Source organism: Nerophis ophidion, linkage group LG01 (assembly GCF_033978795.1).
Source record: "Nerophis ophidion isolate RoL-2023_Sa linkage group LG01, RoL_Noph_v1.0, whole genome shotgun sequence".
Classification (NCBI taxonomy): domain Eukaryota; kingdom Metazoa; phylum Chordata; class Actinopteri; order Syngnathiformes; family Syngnathidae; genus Nerophis; species Nerophis ophidion.
The window spans coordinates 39,046,216-39,063,939 of NC_084611.1; the positions used below are offsets into that span (position 1 = coordinate 39,046,216).

Genomic DNA, 17,724 nt, shown 5'->3' on the forward strand with positions numbered 1-17,724 from the left:
GGTTTCACTAAGAACGTGTGTGTTTCGGGAGTTTGGGAACAGAACACACCTTGGTACCCTGCGAGTTTTCTTTGTTCTGAACATTTTCCAGCCGACACTCAAGATCCTGCTTGCTTTGTGTCATTTGGCTCTTAAGGTCCGCCATTGCAGACACCATCTCTTTGGTCTCTCTATCCTTGTCTTGGGCCTGTTGTGCAAGCTTGTCGGCATTCTCCTCAAGCTCCTTTACTCTAAGTTCGGCAGTGTGAAGCTTACCAAGGACGTCCTCCATCTCTACAAGGTGCTGATTCTCTGCTTTTTCCACGCTGGACTGTAGTGCGTCCTCCAGGCGCTCTTTGTCATCAGTCAGTGAAGATAGCTGCTCCTTCAAAGTCTCTATCTCCTGCATGCGAGCTGTGGCATCAGCTTCATGTTTGGCAGTGGCCTCCAGAACCAGTGTATGTTCCAGCTTCCACCTTTCAAGTGCACTTTTGGTCTCCACAAGTTCTGCAGCCTGAGCACCCTCATCCTGACTGAAGGACAACTTCAACTCCTCCATGGCTTGCTGGTGGGAGGCCATGGCCGACTCCAACTTGGAACGCCACATCTCAGCAACATCGCTGTTCTCCTTCTCAGCCTGGCTTAAGCGCATATTCAGCTGCTCGTTGTCACCGGACAGCCTGACTATTGCAGCCTGAAGCTGGGCGGCTGCCTCACTGTGGGCCTTCTCTTGAAATTCCAGCTTCTCCTTGTACGTGGACAACTCATCTTGCTGCTTGGCTTCCAGAGATGCCAACTGATCCCTCAGAGAGCTTATCTCTTCCAGGAGAGGAGAAAGGCCGGCGTTTGAGTCACCAGACACCTGTTGGGACCCTAGACGGAGCTGCAGGTCAGCAACCTCCCTGGTTCGAAGTGAGAGGTCCCGCTCAAGCTCCATAATACGGGATCTTTCAGACACCGTAGCAACCTTGAAAAGCAGAAATCTTAAATTGAAAAATAGATCCTCATGTCACACAGTGACCCAGTGAGCTATGTGCATGACAAGACATTAAAATGAGCCCTTGTGGCATGAGTCAAACAATGGAAGTGAACTTTGGAAGCATGTATGGAGCTCTACCAGTGCGTTAAATCCACATTGGCCTCTAGAGTCAAATTGCTACTGTGTTGCGGTTTGTCTGAATAAAATGCTTCTCTTCATTGTTTTAATCTATTTATTGGCAATTAGTTTTTATTCATTTATGTCTGTGTGCTCTCGTGATTAGTGTATATTATGTACACTGTGTTTTTATAGATAATGGCCTTGACTCCAAAAAGTGCCAGGACCTAATTAATCAACATCATTAAATAAATGGCCCTGTTTAACTAGACCTTTCCTTTTAACGGCCGTAGGTATAAAATAACAGTGATAGTTTAACTCTGTGCCATTGTTGCACAATACACTACTATCACAGCTGGCATGGCATCTGAAAAGCTGAGGTTTACAGTGTTTAAAAGTAAATCCCTATTTGTGAAAAAAAAAAAAAAAGCTTTCAATGTATTAATACAAGCATCCATTAGTACAAATAACAGCCTCACCCCTGACAAACAGCTTAAACTTATAGATACCTCATAACTTCTGCAATTTAGTATTTTTCCTTACACCTATACAACAGTTAATAACAGTATATTTAGGTCATGACTATTACGCCAAAACAGTAAATGTAACAGTTTGTACGTGCTTAAGTTTTTGCAGAACAATTGCCTAGAATCTGCATTATTTTGTGCTCCAAATGAAAATTTAATTTCCAACAATTACTTCAATATGAAAAGGAGAGCACCAGGGGAGGACAGGTTTATGACTATCAAACAATAAGCAGCACACTTGGATGTCAGGAAGGACTGGGAGAAGTAGAAAACGATTCGCTGGGGTCACGAGAGACATGTGTCTATCTGGCTTAGCAGTGATAGGATTGTTATTTGAGCTGTCAGTCAAAGCTTCTTGACTCTCGGTGTGCTTATGAAACATTATTAATCCTCTGAAGTCATTTGAAAATGGAAATCAACTTTGAAGAAATAACTCTGGGCGTAAAGCCAATAAATGCAACTTTGGTTTCATTGTCCACAAACCCATTCAAAGTGGAGTTCCAGTTACGGGAACCCCGGATACAACCAGTGTACACTATCCTTCGCACAAGCCCGCTGAGCTCAATTCGTTACCCTAGTGTCTTCTAACTCCCTTTGGAGCTTCTCAGCTTTGGTCTTTTCAAAGTGCAGGCTCTGTTCAAGCTCCTTAATGTGGGCATGCTCCAGTCTGGTCTGCGTCTGTTAGTAAACAAGGGGGAGAGAAGGAGAACACACCAGTGCCACCATCACATGCCAGCCCAACACAGACTGAAACGAAGGAGACAGGCCAGAGGATGTAAAGTTTGAGAACTGAAAGGTGAGGAGGTAGGACGAAGAGGGTTTGTGGTGGGGTGACGGAGGGTTTGCAGGGTGGTAGTAAGTGCGTGGAAATGGGAAGACATCCCTGTGCAGAATGCCCAGGTTGTTCGGTAAACAAGGAATTGTGATGAAAGATAGAAAATATGCAGTGGGACAGGGAGCAAAAGAGCATGTGATGCTCATATGCAGGTTGGTTGATGGGGGCAGTATATAAAGAACAGCATGCAAACTGACACCTGGTGAAAACAAAGCACATTTGAGTGTTACGATACAAAGAATCTTTCAAGCCAGTAAAACCAGGCAGGTCAGTAGAGCAGCAATGACCAGGAGAGAAACAAGTGCTTGCGGCGCTCAAACACATGATGCAATTTTTAAGTGTTTTGATGGATAATTATACCTTTAAACATGTAACCTTTTATCATGTTCTGTAATAACATTCATTGTGAACATGTCACATATTCAATGTTTTGTTGAGATTATGCTTATGAAGAAACACACTGCTTTCTCTCATTGTTGTTGAGGCCACACTGTGTAATGTAGGTAGGTACAGGTATTGTTTACATTTTAGCCAATACTAGTATTAAATTGGTATTTCTAAAAACCATGCCCAAACTGGTACTTCAATTTTGTTTTAAACATACACATTTTTTATTTAAAAATGTTTTAATAAATTCCTTACTTTTATGAAATGTTCTGTCATTAAAGACTAGTAATTTAATATATACAAATTAAATGATAATTAAGTAATACATTTAAAAATTAAATCTACAAACAATCTTGTAGCGAATACCGCTGCCATACACAATATAAAACGACTTGTTCGTGTTGTTAGGTTTGACTCCCATAATTGTGGCGGGGTTGTGAATGTACCTTGTTCGCCATAACACGATATCACCACCAAGCACTTGTTGCAGATGGTTGAGTCTACATTAATTTAGCACCAAAATGAGGCGCCGACAGCGTCTTCATTTTTCGGCCTGGTTACTATCGTTTTGATACCCTTCGCTTAATGTAAGTACTGTGTAAAACAAAACAAAAAAAGACCAGTTATCAGACCACAAGGTGCATAACTTTAAATAGCAATTTAAAAAAACTAACAAAAAAAACCCTACTACATTTCTTGAAATATTAATCTTTCGAATTAGCACCACGGCAAAAAAAAAATTAAAATAACAGTTACGGCTATGTAAGCAACTAACTGTTTTAGTTTTAACTGCACAAGTTAGCAGAAGCTGCATTTTTGATGTGATGTACTATAAGAGTGGAAAACCAAGTTGACTTTATATGCTTTTGTTTTTCATTGTGTCCAATAAACCATATCCAATTGTATTTACAAATCCGCAAAGTACAAATACACATCACAAAATGTAACAAATTCAGTCAGCCATTTTTAATAGTCCGCTCCAAATATCTTCGGCAATTTCCGTAGATTCTACATCAGTGTAGTAACGCTTCTGCACTCTGAAATTCTTATTAGAGCAGTCATACTGGAAATATGCAAATATTGGAAAGAGATGCACTGTTAATCATTCACGATCCTTATGTAAGACAAGAACACATTTGCTTAGCTTTTTTTTACGCATTCAAAATCATAAATAAATAGCTAACAATTGAGTCAACAGATAGAGGGTCCTCTATTACGCCCATTATATCCTCTCTAAAAACATTGAGAAACCGCCAACAATGCATGTCGTGACCTGAAAGTTAACCAAATATAAGTTAAATAGTTATAAGCGCCAACGGAGACAGCCTATTTTAGAGTCCCATTGATAGCAGTGAGCTAATTCCCGGTTTACGCTACTATTGTTAACACACTGAGCTGGTGGTTGCTTCTGCTTCGTCTCAAACTTGCTAAAACAAAATTTGAAATTATAATTAATGCGTGGTAATGGACAAATGTGGCCATGGACTGAAAGGCTGGTCAACTTTTTCATCCCAGAAATGGCAAAAAGATGATAGTTGCAGAAAAAAAAAAATGTAACCCTTTGTGAGGATTGAGATTGAATTTTAATTTAAACGGAATTATGTGAGCGTCCCATCGGTCGGCATCCCAGCAAAAGTGGCAATATTACAGTAATAGTTTGTTTTATTTGTATGTTTAGTACCTAGCAATGCTGCTGATGCTAAAGTGTCACAATAAATCTGCATTAGTTTAGTGTTCAGCTTCTAAAACTTACTGCTCATCCTCTATGTTTAGGCTCAAAATAATGTGGTTCTGGATCATCATTTTTCCCCAAAGTAATCGTTGTTGGCTCTCACAAAGTCTGCTTGATAAGCATTGTTGTTGATAGGGAAGGGATCCGTAGTTCCTAGTGCTACGTCACAGATCACTTCCTCATTAACTCTCAAAATGGCTCGGGAATCTCTGAGATTGATCCTATTTTGATCATAGCTATTTATTCGCAAACTTTGGAAGTCTTTTGGTGTCATAAATAAGATATATATGGTAAAAGCTTCAATATAGAGGCAATTTGTTTTTCCACTCTAATGGTACTTTAAAGTGGAGTAGTCAGCACCCAGTGGCTTGTAATCTACATCTGTATATGCTTCAAAATGTTGATAATCAGCTGTTTGTGTTCAATCCCAGTATGTTACACTTGTCTTTGTTGGGCAATGTATCATACATAATATATTTATAGCATTTACGGTAATTATATCACATACAATATAAACACATTTGTGTTCCTCTATAACAGTGATTCTCAAACTGTGGTCCGCGGGCTCCATTTGGTGATACACCAAATAATCAATTAAATATTCAAAGAGTGTTACTTTTCAAACGGTTTGTAATGTTACATTAACCAAAAATGTTAAATAAACTTGTTAAATAAAACCTCCGCTTTGTTTTAATGAATTTTTAGGTGGACTACGTTACTGTCTTTTAATGTTGGTCATTATAGTGGTACTTGGAGAGCCAAGTGTTTTCTGCAGTGGTACTTGGTATAAAAAAGTTTGAGAACCACTGCTTTACAGTATGATTAATGCCTTGTACTCTGTGGTTGAGTAAATACATTCTCCAAGCCACTATTTGAAGAAATATGGCACCAACTTCTGTTCTTGGACATTCACTTGGAATGCAGAGGATGACTAAATTTAGGTGGACATGGTTAAAAAAGCATACTCGACAAGAAACTGTGGTGCGTTAAACTGCATTTTGCTGTGATCTACTGTGGAGACTTTATTGTAAAATTGTGATGTCTTTAAAGTACACTCTCTTTGCGGAAGTGCTATTCTGCATACACATCAAATTAGGTCTGTGACTCGGGGTAGTGTGATGACAAGGGAGCATCTCCAGTGGTTCCATGCTAAGCACTGGACCAACACGAATAAAAAGGACAAGAGGGAAGAAAAAGTGATATCACATCAATGAAAAGTTAAAGCATGAAAAATTAGTACACGCTGACTGGCGTGCAGTCAACACTGCATTATTATTTATTCTAGCTTTTAATATGTTTGGAGTTTGGTCTGTTACGTTTTTATGAGTAGCTCCATGCACACTCTGAAGGTGTCAACAGTTGTGAGTCAAACGGTTAGTGCACACATATTAAAAGGTAAAATACGTAGTCTAACCCTGACTCATTTTAAAGCTCTAGAGTTTGAGATCGGGCTCTGCAGATTAATGAAGTTGGTCCCACTGCAGAGTAATAAACCACAAATCCTTAGATCAGATTTAGTTCCAGTAATACAGTAGAGTTACAGTTATGACAGTTGGAACATTATGATATGACAAACGTGGAAAAACACAAATTATTTTCAAATACGGAAATCATCTTAAATTGAAATTAATCTGTCAAGTGGCTAGTTTAATTGATGTTTTCATTGTAATCATGTGGTTCTGTGACACAAATTTACCTCCAAGTCCCCTTTGGTGATGCATGCTTCCTCTACACGGAACTGAAGGTCCTCAACCCTTCTATTTAAAACAAAACATTTCAAAAGCTCAAAACACACATAATATGAAGTATTATTTAGCATTTAAGTACTGCTTACCTACGCTCCTCCTCAAGCTGGTTCATCAGATCGACCTTGTCTTTGTCTGCCACTTCCACCAAGGCACGTAACTGTCAAAATAGAAGGGTAGAATATGTCAACGCAAGGAGCTTAAACTATACCTGAGAGGAATTAATGATGTTACAAATTACACAGAAAAAGGGCTTGGTTCGACATCCTGTGTGTTCAGGTCAAATAGGGTGTATTGTTTTAGTTATTATTAAACAAGCCAAAAGACTGCTTTTATAGCTGCTTTATGTCTTAAAAGTATTTTTCAAGCAAAAAATACAGAAAGACTACCACCGGTTTGCATATGTTACCAATAGTGGTTTAAAAGGATTATGTTGTACAAAAAAAAAGTTATACTATATATATATATATTTTTTTTTTCAAATTAAAACTCGATAAATATGGTTGTAAATTGTTAATTAATCCCAATAGGATGATTGGCAATCATGGCTGTTACTCACGGCCGTCAGGCATAAACATACATGTCCACGGAGCATGCAAACACACACAAAAGCGGTCTCAGACGCATTCAATAATTTGAGGTCAAGCTGTTGTGAAAATGCATTCAATCAGAGCTGCAGCTATTTAGCAAAATTAAAATTAAAATTAAATTAATAAAATAAAATAAAATTAAATTAAAAAAAATAAACACTTTTTATTTTATGAAACAAATAAATATATATTTTTAAATTAATCAAGTAATTGAATAAAACAAACTTTGTAGCCTCACTTTAGAGAAAATAGTTTAAATATTATTTTCCTGATGACCTTTATCCCTTGTTCCTATAAATTTACGTCATTGCATTTTAACTTGATATACCGGTGCTTGAAACATTTAAAAAAAAGGTTCGAAAGTAAAAAATATTTTTTTTTAAAAATTCATAAAAAAAACGATCATTGCCCAAAACCTGGTAAATATAAGAAAAATTGACAAATTAAATTAACAAAAATGCTTTCCAAATGACAATTAGAACAGTCAGAGTTTGTTTTTAAGATAATTCAATGTTGTAGTGCAAAACGTTAACATGTCAACTTGCTCTGAACTCAGACTTGCCTATGCCATCTGTTGTGAAGTATCGTATTTTTGGGGAATATAAGTCGCAGTTTTTTTTCATAGTTACTCAGGCGTGATTTTTGTGTGAAATTATTAACACATTACCGTAAAATATCAAAAAACATTATTTAGATCATTCATGTAAGAGACTTGACGTATAAGATTGAATCGGATTTAGCAATTAGGAGTGATAGATTGTTTGGTAAACGTATAGCATGTTCTGTATGTCGTAGTTATTTGAATGACTCTTACCATAATGTTACGTTAACATACCAGGCATCTTCTCAGTTGGTTATTTATGCGTCATATAACGTAAACTTATTCAGCCTGTTGTTCACTATTCTTTATTTATTATAAATTGCCTTCCAAATGTCTATTCTTGGTGTTGGGTTTTATCAAATAAAATTCCCCCAAAAGTGCGACTTATATATGTTTTTTTCCTTCTTTATTATGCATTTTCGGCAGGTGTGACTTATACTCCGGAGCGACTTATACTCCGAAAAATTCGGTATATTGTTTAACAGCTCATTTGAATTATATGTTTATATGATTAATGCTGAGCTGTTTATATTCACGTATTTCAATGTGTACTCATTTATATAGCGATAAGACTGAAAAGAGCAATTGCAGGGTTGTTCTTTAGGCGAAAAAGAACTACATTTCCCATGATCCTGTAGGAATGGGAGCAGGAAGTTGATTTGAGAATATTGTTGACGGTACACGGAAGCTGTTGTATGTATGTAACAAGGTCTTGATAACCTGACACCTTTGGTATACAAAGAACTCATCAACCAACAGGATATCTTGCCTCCTCATATAAGTCTGATCAATGAGAAGGCAGTGTTAGTAGGCAGAAATAGACTTTTAACAGGTTTTAATTGCTATCTCAGAACATTCGAAGGTTTCTTTCTGGTGACAAGTTAGAGTCTAACTTATACCCAGGGGGAAGATCATTGATGAAGTGCTATTTTAAAATGCCAGCACTGTTCAGGTTTTTCATTTTGAAACAATCGCAGAAAACGTTCTCTCGTGTTTACCCCCATTGTTTTTCTTTGAGCCATCTCTCGCCGTCACTACATCACTGTTCCAACTACAGCGCAACCCACAGCACTGCTGTAATATGCGCTCTAATAATCAGAATCATTAAATGGATAACCGAAGCAAAAATAAAAAAAACCTAAGCTTTTTTCTCCTCAAATTAATTGATTAATCGTATCTACATTCAGCTAAACTTTGCCAAATCATTATCCATAACAGGCAACAAGCATAACTAATTGATGTCGTTGTGGCTTGTGCAGCCCTTTGAGACACTCGTCATTTAGGGCTATATAAGTAAACTTAGATTGATTGATGATAATAAGCACTCGTATTTTTAATGCTCGAGCAGGAAGAGGCGGGTTTGCAGCACGGTGGAAAGTTAGCACTCAAGTCAGCCATCTATCAGTGAGATAAAGCAGCATTGTTGTAACTTATGGGTTATATAATTCATGTGTGATGATCATTCATAATTTGCATACTACATTTAATTGCTGATAAATTAATCTATTATTATTCACAGTTAAAGAGTTAAAAGGGAATTGATTTGATTACCGGTATACATGTATTGGATATTGATTATTTGAGAAACACTGACAGTGAGTTGAGTTGTTTTCTACTCAATAGCCTAACAACGGGCTAACTAAGATACTGAAGGTTCTACAATTCATTGCGGCAAACCGGATGTTAAAAAAAAGACTGGGAGCAAGTGCATTGTGGTTGTTGAGATTCAGCATTACGAGCCTACGGTGAATGTATGAACGACAGATAAAAAGATAAAAGGATCGATTTGTATCGTTTTGTATCCCCATTTTTTTCTATACAGTGGGGCAAAAAAGTATTTTGACAGCCACCGATTGTGCAAGTTCTCCCACTTAAAATGATGACAGAGGTATGTAATTTTCATCATAGGTACACTTCAACTGTGAGAGACAGAATGTGAAAGAAACATCCAGGAATTCACATTGTAGGAATTTTAAAGAATTTATTTGTAAATTATGGTGGAAAATATTTGGTCAATCATTCAAAGCTCTCACTGATGGAAGGAGGTTTTGGCTCAAAATCTCACGATACATGGCCCCATTAATTTTTTCCTTAACACGGATCAGTCGTCCTGTCCCCTTAGCAGAAAAACAGCCCCAAAGCATGATGTTTCCACCCCCATACTTCACAGTAGGTGTGGTGTTCTTGGGATGCAACTCAGTATTCTTCTTCCTCCAAACACGACGAGTTGAGTTTATACCAAAAAGTTATATTTTGGTTTCATCTGACCACATGACATTCTCCCATGTACTCTCTGGCAAACTTCAGACGGGCCTGGACATGCACTGGTTTAAGCAGGGGGACACGTCTGGCACTGCAGGGTTTGATTTCCTGTCGGCGTAGTGTGTTACTGATGGTAACCTTTGTTACTTTGGTCCCAGCTCTCTGCAGGTCATTCACCAGGTCCCCTCGTGTGGTTCTGGGATTTTTGCTCACCGTTTCATGATCATTTTGACCCCACGGGATGAGATCTTGCGTGGAACCCCAGATTGAGGGAAATTATCAGTGGTCCTGTATGTCTTCCATTTTCTGATAATTACTCCCAAAGTTGATTTTTTCACACCAAGCTGCTTGCCTACTGTACATTCACTCTTCCCAGTCTGGTGCAGTTCTACAATTCTTTTCCTGGTGTCCTTCAACAGCTCTTTGGTCTTGGCCATAGTAGAGTTTGGAGTCTGACTGTTTGAGGCTATGGACAGGTGTCTTTTATACAGATAACGAGTTCAAACAAGTGCCATTAATACAGGTAACGAACGAGTGGAGGACAGAAGAGCTTCTTAAAGAAGACGTTACAGGTCTGTGAGAGCCAGAGATCTTCCTTGTTTGAAGTGAGCAAATACTTCTTTTCCACCATAATTTACAAATAAATTCTTTAAAATTCCTACAATGTGAATTCTTGGATTTTTTTTTTCCACATTCTGTCTCTCACAGTTGAAGTGTACCTATGATGAAAATTAAAGACCTCTGTCATCATTTTAAGCGGGAGAACTTGCACAATCCGTGGCTGACTAAATACTTTTTTGCCTCGCTGTATAAAGTACAACTTTGTTTACACATTTCCGACGTCCTGTCCAATACTTGATTGTAGTTCATCTAAAAGCATTAAACAATAACGGTAGGCAACCTGCTCCTGGTCGTCCCTGAGCAGCGTGATTTCTTGCACCATCTCCCCAACTTGGCCCGTGGCTTTGGCAACCTCGGCTTTCTCCATGTCCCTCTCCACCATAAGCTGCTCAATGTGTTGCTGTTTTTCCTTCAGCGCCTCCTGCAGGGCTGTGGTGCCTGAAATCTTGCGATTGTACCGCGACGACGTCTCTGTTAGCTGCAGTCATACAGACAAAAAGGATAACAGGTCAACAACATCCATAACAAAAGACGATTACAGCTTTGAAAAGAACCTTACCAGGCCTGTGCGGCTTGGCTTGTTGCTGACAGAGGAGGCCACGGAACTCATGCTGCTGATGGAGGAGGCACTGGGGCTTCGCTTCAACCCTGTTGGGGTGGCCACCACTTTACGAACCGTCGTCTTTGCCTTGGCAGGCGTGGTGGAAGGGAAGCCTATGCGCGTGACTTTGTGCACTGGCGCAAATAAGCCATACTTTGGTTGGCACCGGAAATACCTGCCGACAGCAAAGTGATCAATTGAAACATTTCATGACACGATGGACAGACGCTCAAGCGCAGAGATTTCTGAGCGCTTGTACCTTGTGCCTGCCACGGCCCCGTCATTTTTTCCCAAAGGTTCATCCAGTTCCACGCCGCACCACTCGCCTTTGGCAAAATCTGTTTCTCCCAAGAAACGGACCACTCCTGCCTTGGTTCCACCAACCTGAAAGATATAACGCGGTACCTTAGTCGATATTTAAGCCCCTCCTCAGTAGATAAGAGAGTCCCTGGGGAGTAATCAGCTTTGCTAGAATAAAATCCTAAATGACATAATTCCATCAAAGTAACACAAACATGTGCCATCCTTGAACAGATTGAGGTCAAACTGTCAACATAGGCAACTCATTTTTGACCTTCAACTATTTGAACACACAGTTGGGAAGTTTGGAAAATGGTTAAGGGCAGCACTTTTAAAAGAAGCAAAAGTGACATCATACCATACAGTGTTTCCTATACATTCAAAAAAAACTTTTTGTTTTAATATTTTGCGATAAAAGAGAGTAACACTTCGCCTTCTGGGTAATATTGTTCCACTAAATTGTTTAGTTTAATAGCATTATTTTATGAAAAAAAAAATGAGTTTGAGGTTTCAGCAAGATACCAGAGTGCGGAAAACAACAGACTGGACTAGTAGTACAAAATTATAAGTCAATATTTAGTCCCACAAAGTTTGGTAATTATGCGCCTCGCAGTAAAAATTCATTTTTTCCTTTATGTAAATGTTATTGCCTTAAAATATAATTTGTTAAATGATTGTACAACTTTAAAACCATTGCAATGCTAATTTCCGTTAGCCTGTCAATGGCCTCGTCTATTGTATGTTAGCATTAAGCTAGCGGCATAAGAGGTCACTTTTATCCTATAGTACATCAGTTATGCTCAATGTGGGGCCCGCGGGCCAAATTTGGACTCCAGAGTAGTTTATTTTGGGCAGCCAAAGGGTGGCTTCCATTAATTCAATACATAGTCATACTCTTTTAAGCTCACAAAATTATTGCTGGCATGTCCGCAAAGCTAAAAAGCTGCCAACTGTCAAACGTAATAATCTCCGCTACCTTAAATAATGGCGGTATGCGATTAAACTACTCCCTTATTGTGCAGCTGTAAGCTTAAAATCAATGTTTGGCCCATAGAAGTTTGGGTACCCATGTCCTATATCATATCATTGCTTTTTTTCCTGTTTATTACTCCAGGACAGTTTACATAGCTGCCAAACTTAATTCCAACATTCAGGGAGGACAGATAGTATATTACATGTCATTAGACGTTGGGTGTACACAGTGTAACCTGTGTTACTTTGTAGTCATAAAATAAACAGCAATCATTGAAAATAACAGCAAAAGGACATAATGTAACTAGAAAAACATATTTTAACATTGATTTGTTTTTAAATATATTATGTTATAAATCACCAATCCATCCATTTTCTACAGCTTGTTCCTTTTTACATCTTTTTAGCCTTTTTAAAAGAAAATAAATGCATCATAGCCATCTATGCAAATCATAAATGGCGTCATATTGACAACGCCACACCCCTGGCCACGCCCCCACTGTCACAAATAGATTGCCGATCTGTGGGCAACACTGCTGTGTCGTCAGAAACACAACCAACTGAAGTTTTTTTCAGTTTTTCTTTTTTTATACCCTTTGTGTTTTTCAGTGTTTGGTGATATGAATGTAGGGATCAATAAAGAAATCGGATAATTGAGTAGTCCTGAGTTCAATCCCAGGTTGGGGATCTTACTGTGTGGAGTTTGCATGTTCTCCCCATGACTGAGTGGGTTCCCTCCGGCTTCCTCCCACCTCCAAAGACATGCACCTGGGGATAGGTTGATTGGCAACACTAAATTTTCCCTAGTATGTGAATGTGAGTGTGAATGTTGTCTATCTGTGTTGGCCCTGCGATGAGGTGGCAACTCGTCCAGGGTGTACCCTGCCTGCCACCCGAATGCAGCTGAGATAGGCACCAGCGACCCCCCGCGACCACAAAAAGGGACACGCGGTAGAAAAAGGATGGATGGAATTAGAACTAGTGTCGCCACCTAGTTGGTTGCGGTCAAAATGCTTTGGAATACATGTCAGCATACATGTAACAAAGACGTTTACCTGTATCTCACCTTTTTTGTAAGTCGGCCGACCCGTCAGCGATCCTGTTCTGTCTCCCTGTAATCTTTGATCCTGTTCTGTCTCCCTGTAATGTTTGTCTGATCTTGAATGGGATTGTGCTGAAAATTTTGATTTCCCCTAGGGGATTAATAAAGTATTTCTGATTCTGAAGTGACTTATGGACAATTAGTTTGCTAAATCCTACTGGTGCCAATGCAAAAATGTTTTGCTTTGTCAAGTCAAACTTCGGGGCTGAATAAGAGTGTCGCCATGTGGCACATTCGTCAGAAATATAATAGCACAGGGAAGAAAAGTTGGGGTGTTTCAACAAATGTTCACCCTTTTAAGCATAGCAGTTCAGCAGTGAGATTATTATTATCATTACTACCGTTATGTACTTATATAACAAATCTTACCAACACACGGTCGCCATTCTTCAGCTCCCGCTCTCCCTTTTTGACTGATCCGCTCTCTGAGAGGTTGGAGGTGGATTCACTGTTCGTACAAGCCAGGTTAGAAGACGCCGTAGCGGGCGCAGGTCGAGCAGGGGTTGAGGCCTTTTTGGCTACTACTGACGAGGGAAGTGTTGATTTTGGTGCATGCGCTTGGGAGGAGACACTGCCCACTGATGGGGTGGGGGACGCGGCGCGGGACGATGGTGCCGTTTGAGTTCCATTGGCCTCCCCTTCCGTGCGGGACAGCTTAGAAGGACGGGTAAATATCCCCCGCAAAGCTTCACACTGGAAATAGCGCACGCCGGCCACAGAACCATCATTCTTTCCAATGGGCTCGTCCAAAACGATGCCAGCCCACTGTCCAGGGGCGAATTGTGTCTCTCCCAAAAACTGGATGCACCCCGGCTTGTTCCCATTCACCCAAACTCGCTCCCCCATCCTGAAGGCATCGCCGGCACTAAGGGCATCTTCAACGTCGGCGGGAAATTTTTCTGCTGGTGCAGCCTTACTTCCTGTTAACAATATGACAAAGGACAATAAAGAAAATGTACAGTACCAATCAGCTGATTATTAGGAAAACTGCATAAGAACACTTAACCAGAGGAGTTAGGAAAAAGTATAAAATAAAAAATTAAAATTTATTACATGTGTTTAATTTTACTTTTTAGACCAGGGGGTCTTCAATGTTTTCATTCAAAGAATTCAGTATAGCACGGCTAATAGGTAGCTGGCAACTAGAGAACTAACAGCTAGCTGTCTTACATGCTAAGATTATTACAAAAATACAGTATAATTATGTATTAGTTTTTTAACCTCCAAGGTACAGTGAGCAAGTGGCTATGTCACTACCATTTATAAACCAATGCGATGAGGTGGCGACTTGTCCAGGGTGTACCCCGCCTTCCGCCCGATTGTAGCTGAGATAGGCGCCAGCACCCCCCGCGACCCCGAAAGGGAATAAGCGGTAGAAAATGGATGGATGGATGTTAATGTGTATTGAAAGACAATAAAATGAATATAAAACAGTGTTTCTCCCAGAAAATGTGTTAGTTAAGGTGGTGTCGCCATCACGTTTCCACCTCATTGCTGCCACCACAACCTGGGACAGGGGTGGGGGTTAATAAACTACAGACTGATTACATTGAACACTCTGTTTATTAAAAAGTAACCAAATAATATCTTATAATAAAATATTACAGAAATAAAGAAGCCTACAATTTTTGGTTGTTTTCCGCTCCATTTGCAGAATGGCGATATACATTAGGGCTGCGAATCTTTGGGTGTCTCACGGTTCGACTCAATATCGATTCTTGGGGTAGCGATTCGATTATAAATCGATTTTTTTGGATTCAACGCGATTCTCGATTCAAAAATGATATTTTTCCGATTCAAAAGGATTCTCTATTCATTCAATACATAGGATTTCAGCCTGGATCTACCCCAGTCTGCTGACATGCTAGCAGAGTAGTATATTTAAAAAAAAAAAAAGCTTTTGTAATAATTTTAAAGGACAATTTTTTATCAACTGATTGCAATAATGTAAATTTGTTTTAACTATTAAACGAACCAAAAATATGACTTATTTTATCTTTATGAAAATATTGGACACAGTATGTTGTCAAGATGTGATGCAAGTGTAAGCCACTGTGACACTATTGTTCTTTTTTTAAATGTCTAATAATAATGTGAATGAGGGATTTTTAATCACTGTTATGCTGAAATTATAACTAATGATACTGTTGTATCAGACAAAGAGCAGCTCGAAGACCTTTATGAAGATGAAAAACCATGGACCCAGATTTCCCTCGCCCGGACGCGGGTCACCGTGGCCCCCCTCTGGAGCCAGGCCCGGAGGTGGGGCACGATGGCGAGCGCCTGGTGGCCGGGCCTGTTCCCATGGGGCCCGGCCGGGCACATCCCGAAGAGGCAACGTGGGTCACCCCTCCAATGGGCTCACCACCCATAGCAGGGGCCATAGAGGTCGGGTGCATTGTGAGCTGGGCAACAGCCGAAGGCAGGGCACTTGGCGGTCCGATCCTCGGCTACAGAAGCTAGCTCTTGGGACGTGGAACGTCACGTCACTGGGGGGGAAAGAGCCTGAGCTAGTGCGCGAAGTCGAGAAATTCCGGCTGGATATAGTCGGACTCACTTCGACGCACAGCAAGGGCTCTGGAACCACTTCTCTCGAGAGGGATTGGACCCTCTTCCACTCTGGCGTTGCCGGCAGTGAGAGGCGACGGGCAGGGGTGGCAATTCTTGTTTCCCCCCGGCTCAAAGCCTGTACGTTGGAGTTCAACCCGGTGGACGAAAGGGTAGCCTCCCTCCGCCTTCGGGTGGGGGGACGGGTCCTGACTGTTGTTTGTGCTTATGCACCAAACAGCAGTTCAGAGTGCCCACCCTTTTTGGGAACACTCGAGGGAGTACTGGAAAGTGCTCCCCCGGGTGATTCCCTTGTCCTACTGGGAGACTTCAACGCTCACGTTGGCAACGACAGTGAAACCTGGAGAGGCGTGATTGGGAAGAATGGCCGCCCGGATCTGAACCCGAGTGGTGTTTTGTTATTGGACTTTTGTGCTCGTCACAGTTTGTCGATAACAAACACCATGTTCAAACATAAGGGTGTCCATATGTGCACTTGGCACCAGGACACCCTAGGCCGCAGTTCCATGATCGACTTTGTAGTTGTGTCATCGGATTTGCGGCCTCATGTTTTGGACACTCGGGTGAAGAGAGGGGCGGAGCTTTCTACCGATCACCACCTGGTGGTGAGTTGGCTGCGATGGTGGGGGAGGATGCCGGACAGACCTGGGAGGCCCAAACGCATTGTGAGGGTCTGCTGGGAACGTCTGGCAGAGTCTCCTGTCAGACAAAGTTTCAATTCCCACCTCTGGAAGAACTTTGAACATGTCACGAGGAAGGTGCTGGATATTGAGTCCGAGTGGACCATGTTCCGCACCTCTATTGTCGAGGCGGCAGATCGGAGCTGTGGCCGCAAGGTAGTTGGTGCCTGTCGGGGCGGCAATCCTAAAACCCCTTGGTGGACACCAGCGGTGAGGGATGCCGTCAAGCTGAAGGAGTCCTATCGGGTCCTTTTGGCTCATAGGACTCCGGAGGCTGTGGACAGGTACCGACAGGCCAAGCGGTGTGCAGCTTCAGCGGTCGCGGAGGCAAAAACTCGGACATGGGAAGAGTTCGGGGAAGCCATGGAAAACGACTTCCGGACGGTTTCGAAGCGATTCTGGACCACCGTCCGCCGCCTCAGGAAGGGGAAGCAGTGCACTATCAACACCGTGTATGGTGCGGATGGTGTTCTGCTGACCTCGACTGCGGATGTTGTGGATAGGTGGAAGGAATACTTCGAATACCTCCTCAATCCCACCAACACGTCTTCCTATGAGGAAGCAGTGCCTGGGGTATCTGTGGTGGACTCTCCTATTTCTGGGGCTGAGGTCGCTGAGGTAGTTAAAAAGCTCCTCGGTGGCAAGGCCCCAGGGGTGGACGAGATCCGCCCGGAGTTCCTTAAGGCTCTGGATGCTGTGGGGCTGTCTTGGTTGACAAGACTTTGCAGCATCGCGTGGACATCAGGGGCGGTACCTCTGGATTGGCAGACCGGGGTGGTGGTTCCTCTCTTTAAGAAGGGGGACCGGAGGGTGTGTTCCAACTATCGTGGGATCACCCTCCTCAGCCTTCCCGGTAAGGTTTATTCAGGTGTACTGGAGAGGAGGCTACGTCGGATAGTCGAACCTCGGATTCAGGAGGAACAGTGTGGTTTTCGTCCTGGTCGTGGAACTGTGGACCAGCTCTATACTCTCGGCAGGGTTCTTGAGGGTGCATGGGAGTTTGCCCAACCAGTCTACATGTGCTTTGTGGACTTGGAGAAGGCATTCGACCGTGTCCCTCGGGAAGTCCTGTGGGGAGTGCTCAGAGAGTATGGGGTATCGGACTGTCTTATTGTGGCGGTCCGTT

At 41.5% G+C, this 17,724-nt stretch overlaps 1 protein-coding gene across 4 annotated transcripts in view; it reads right to left on the reverse strand.

Annotated features, from left to right (window-relative positions):
• Positions 1-17,724, reverse strand: part of clip1a (CAP-GLY domain containing linker protein 1a) — a 61,170-nt gene that overhangs the window by 24,216 nt on the left and 19,230 nt on the right. For 3 of the 4 annotated variants that reach the window (XM_061902268.1, XM_061902278.1, XM_061902263.1), the window contains 8 exons: positions 13,720-14,270; positions 11,236-11,360; positions 10,935-11,151; positions 10,656-10,853; positions 6,391-6,461; positions 6,253-6,313; positions 2,176-2,280; positions 50-946 (listed from right to left, as the gene is read on the reverse strand). In XM_061902268.1, coding sequence (XP_061758252.1) covers positions 50-946; positions 2,176-2,280; positions 6,253-6,313; positions 6,391-6,461; positions 10,656-10,853; positions 10,935-11,151; positions 11,236-11,360; positions 13,720-14,270 — 2,225 coding nt within the window. The remainder of the gene's footprint in view (positions 1-49; positions 947-2,175; positions 2,281-6,252; positions 6,314-6,390; positions 6,462-10,655; positions 10,854-10,934; positions 11,152-11,235; positions 11,361-13,719; positions 14,271-17,724) is intronic. The other variant, XM_061902273.1, reaches the window with a different exon arrangement.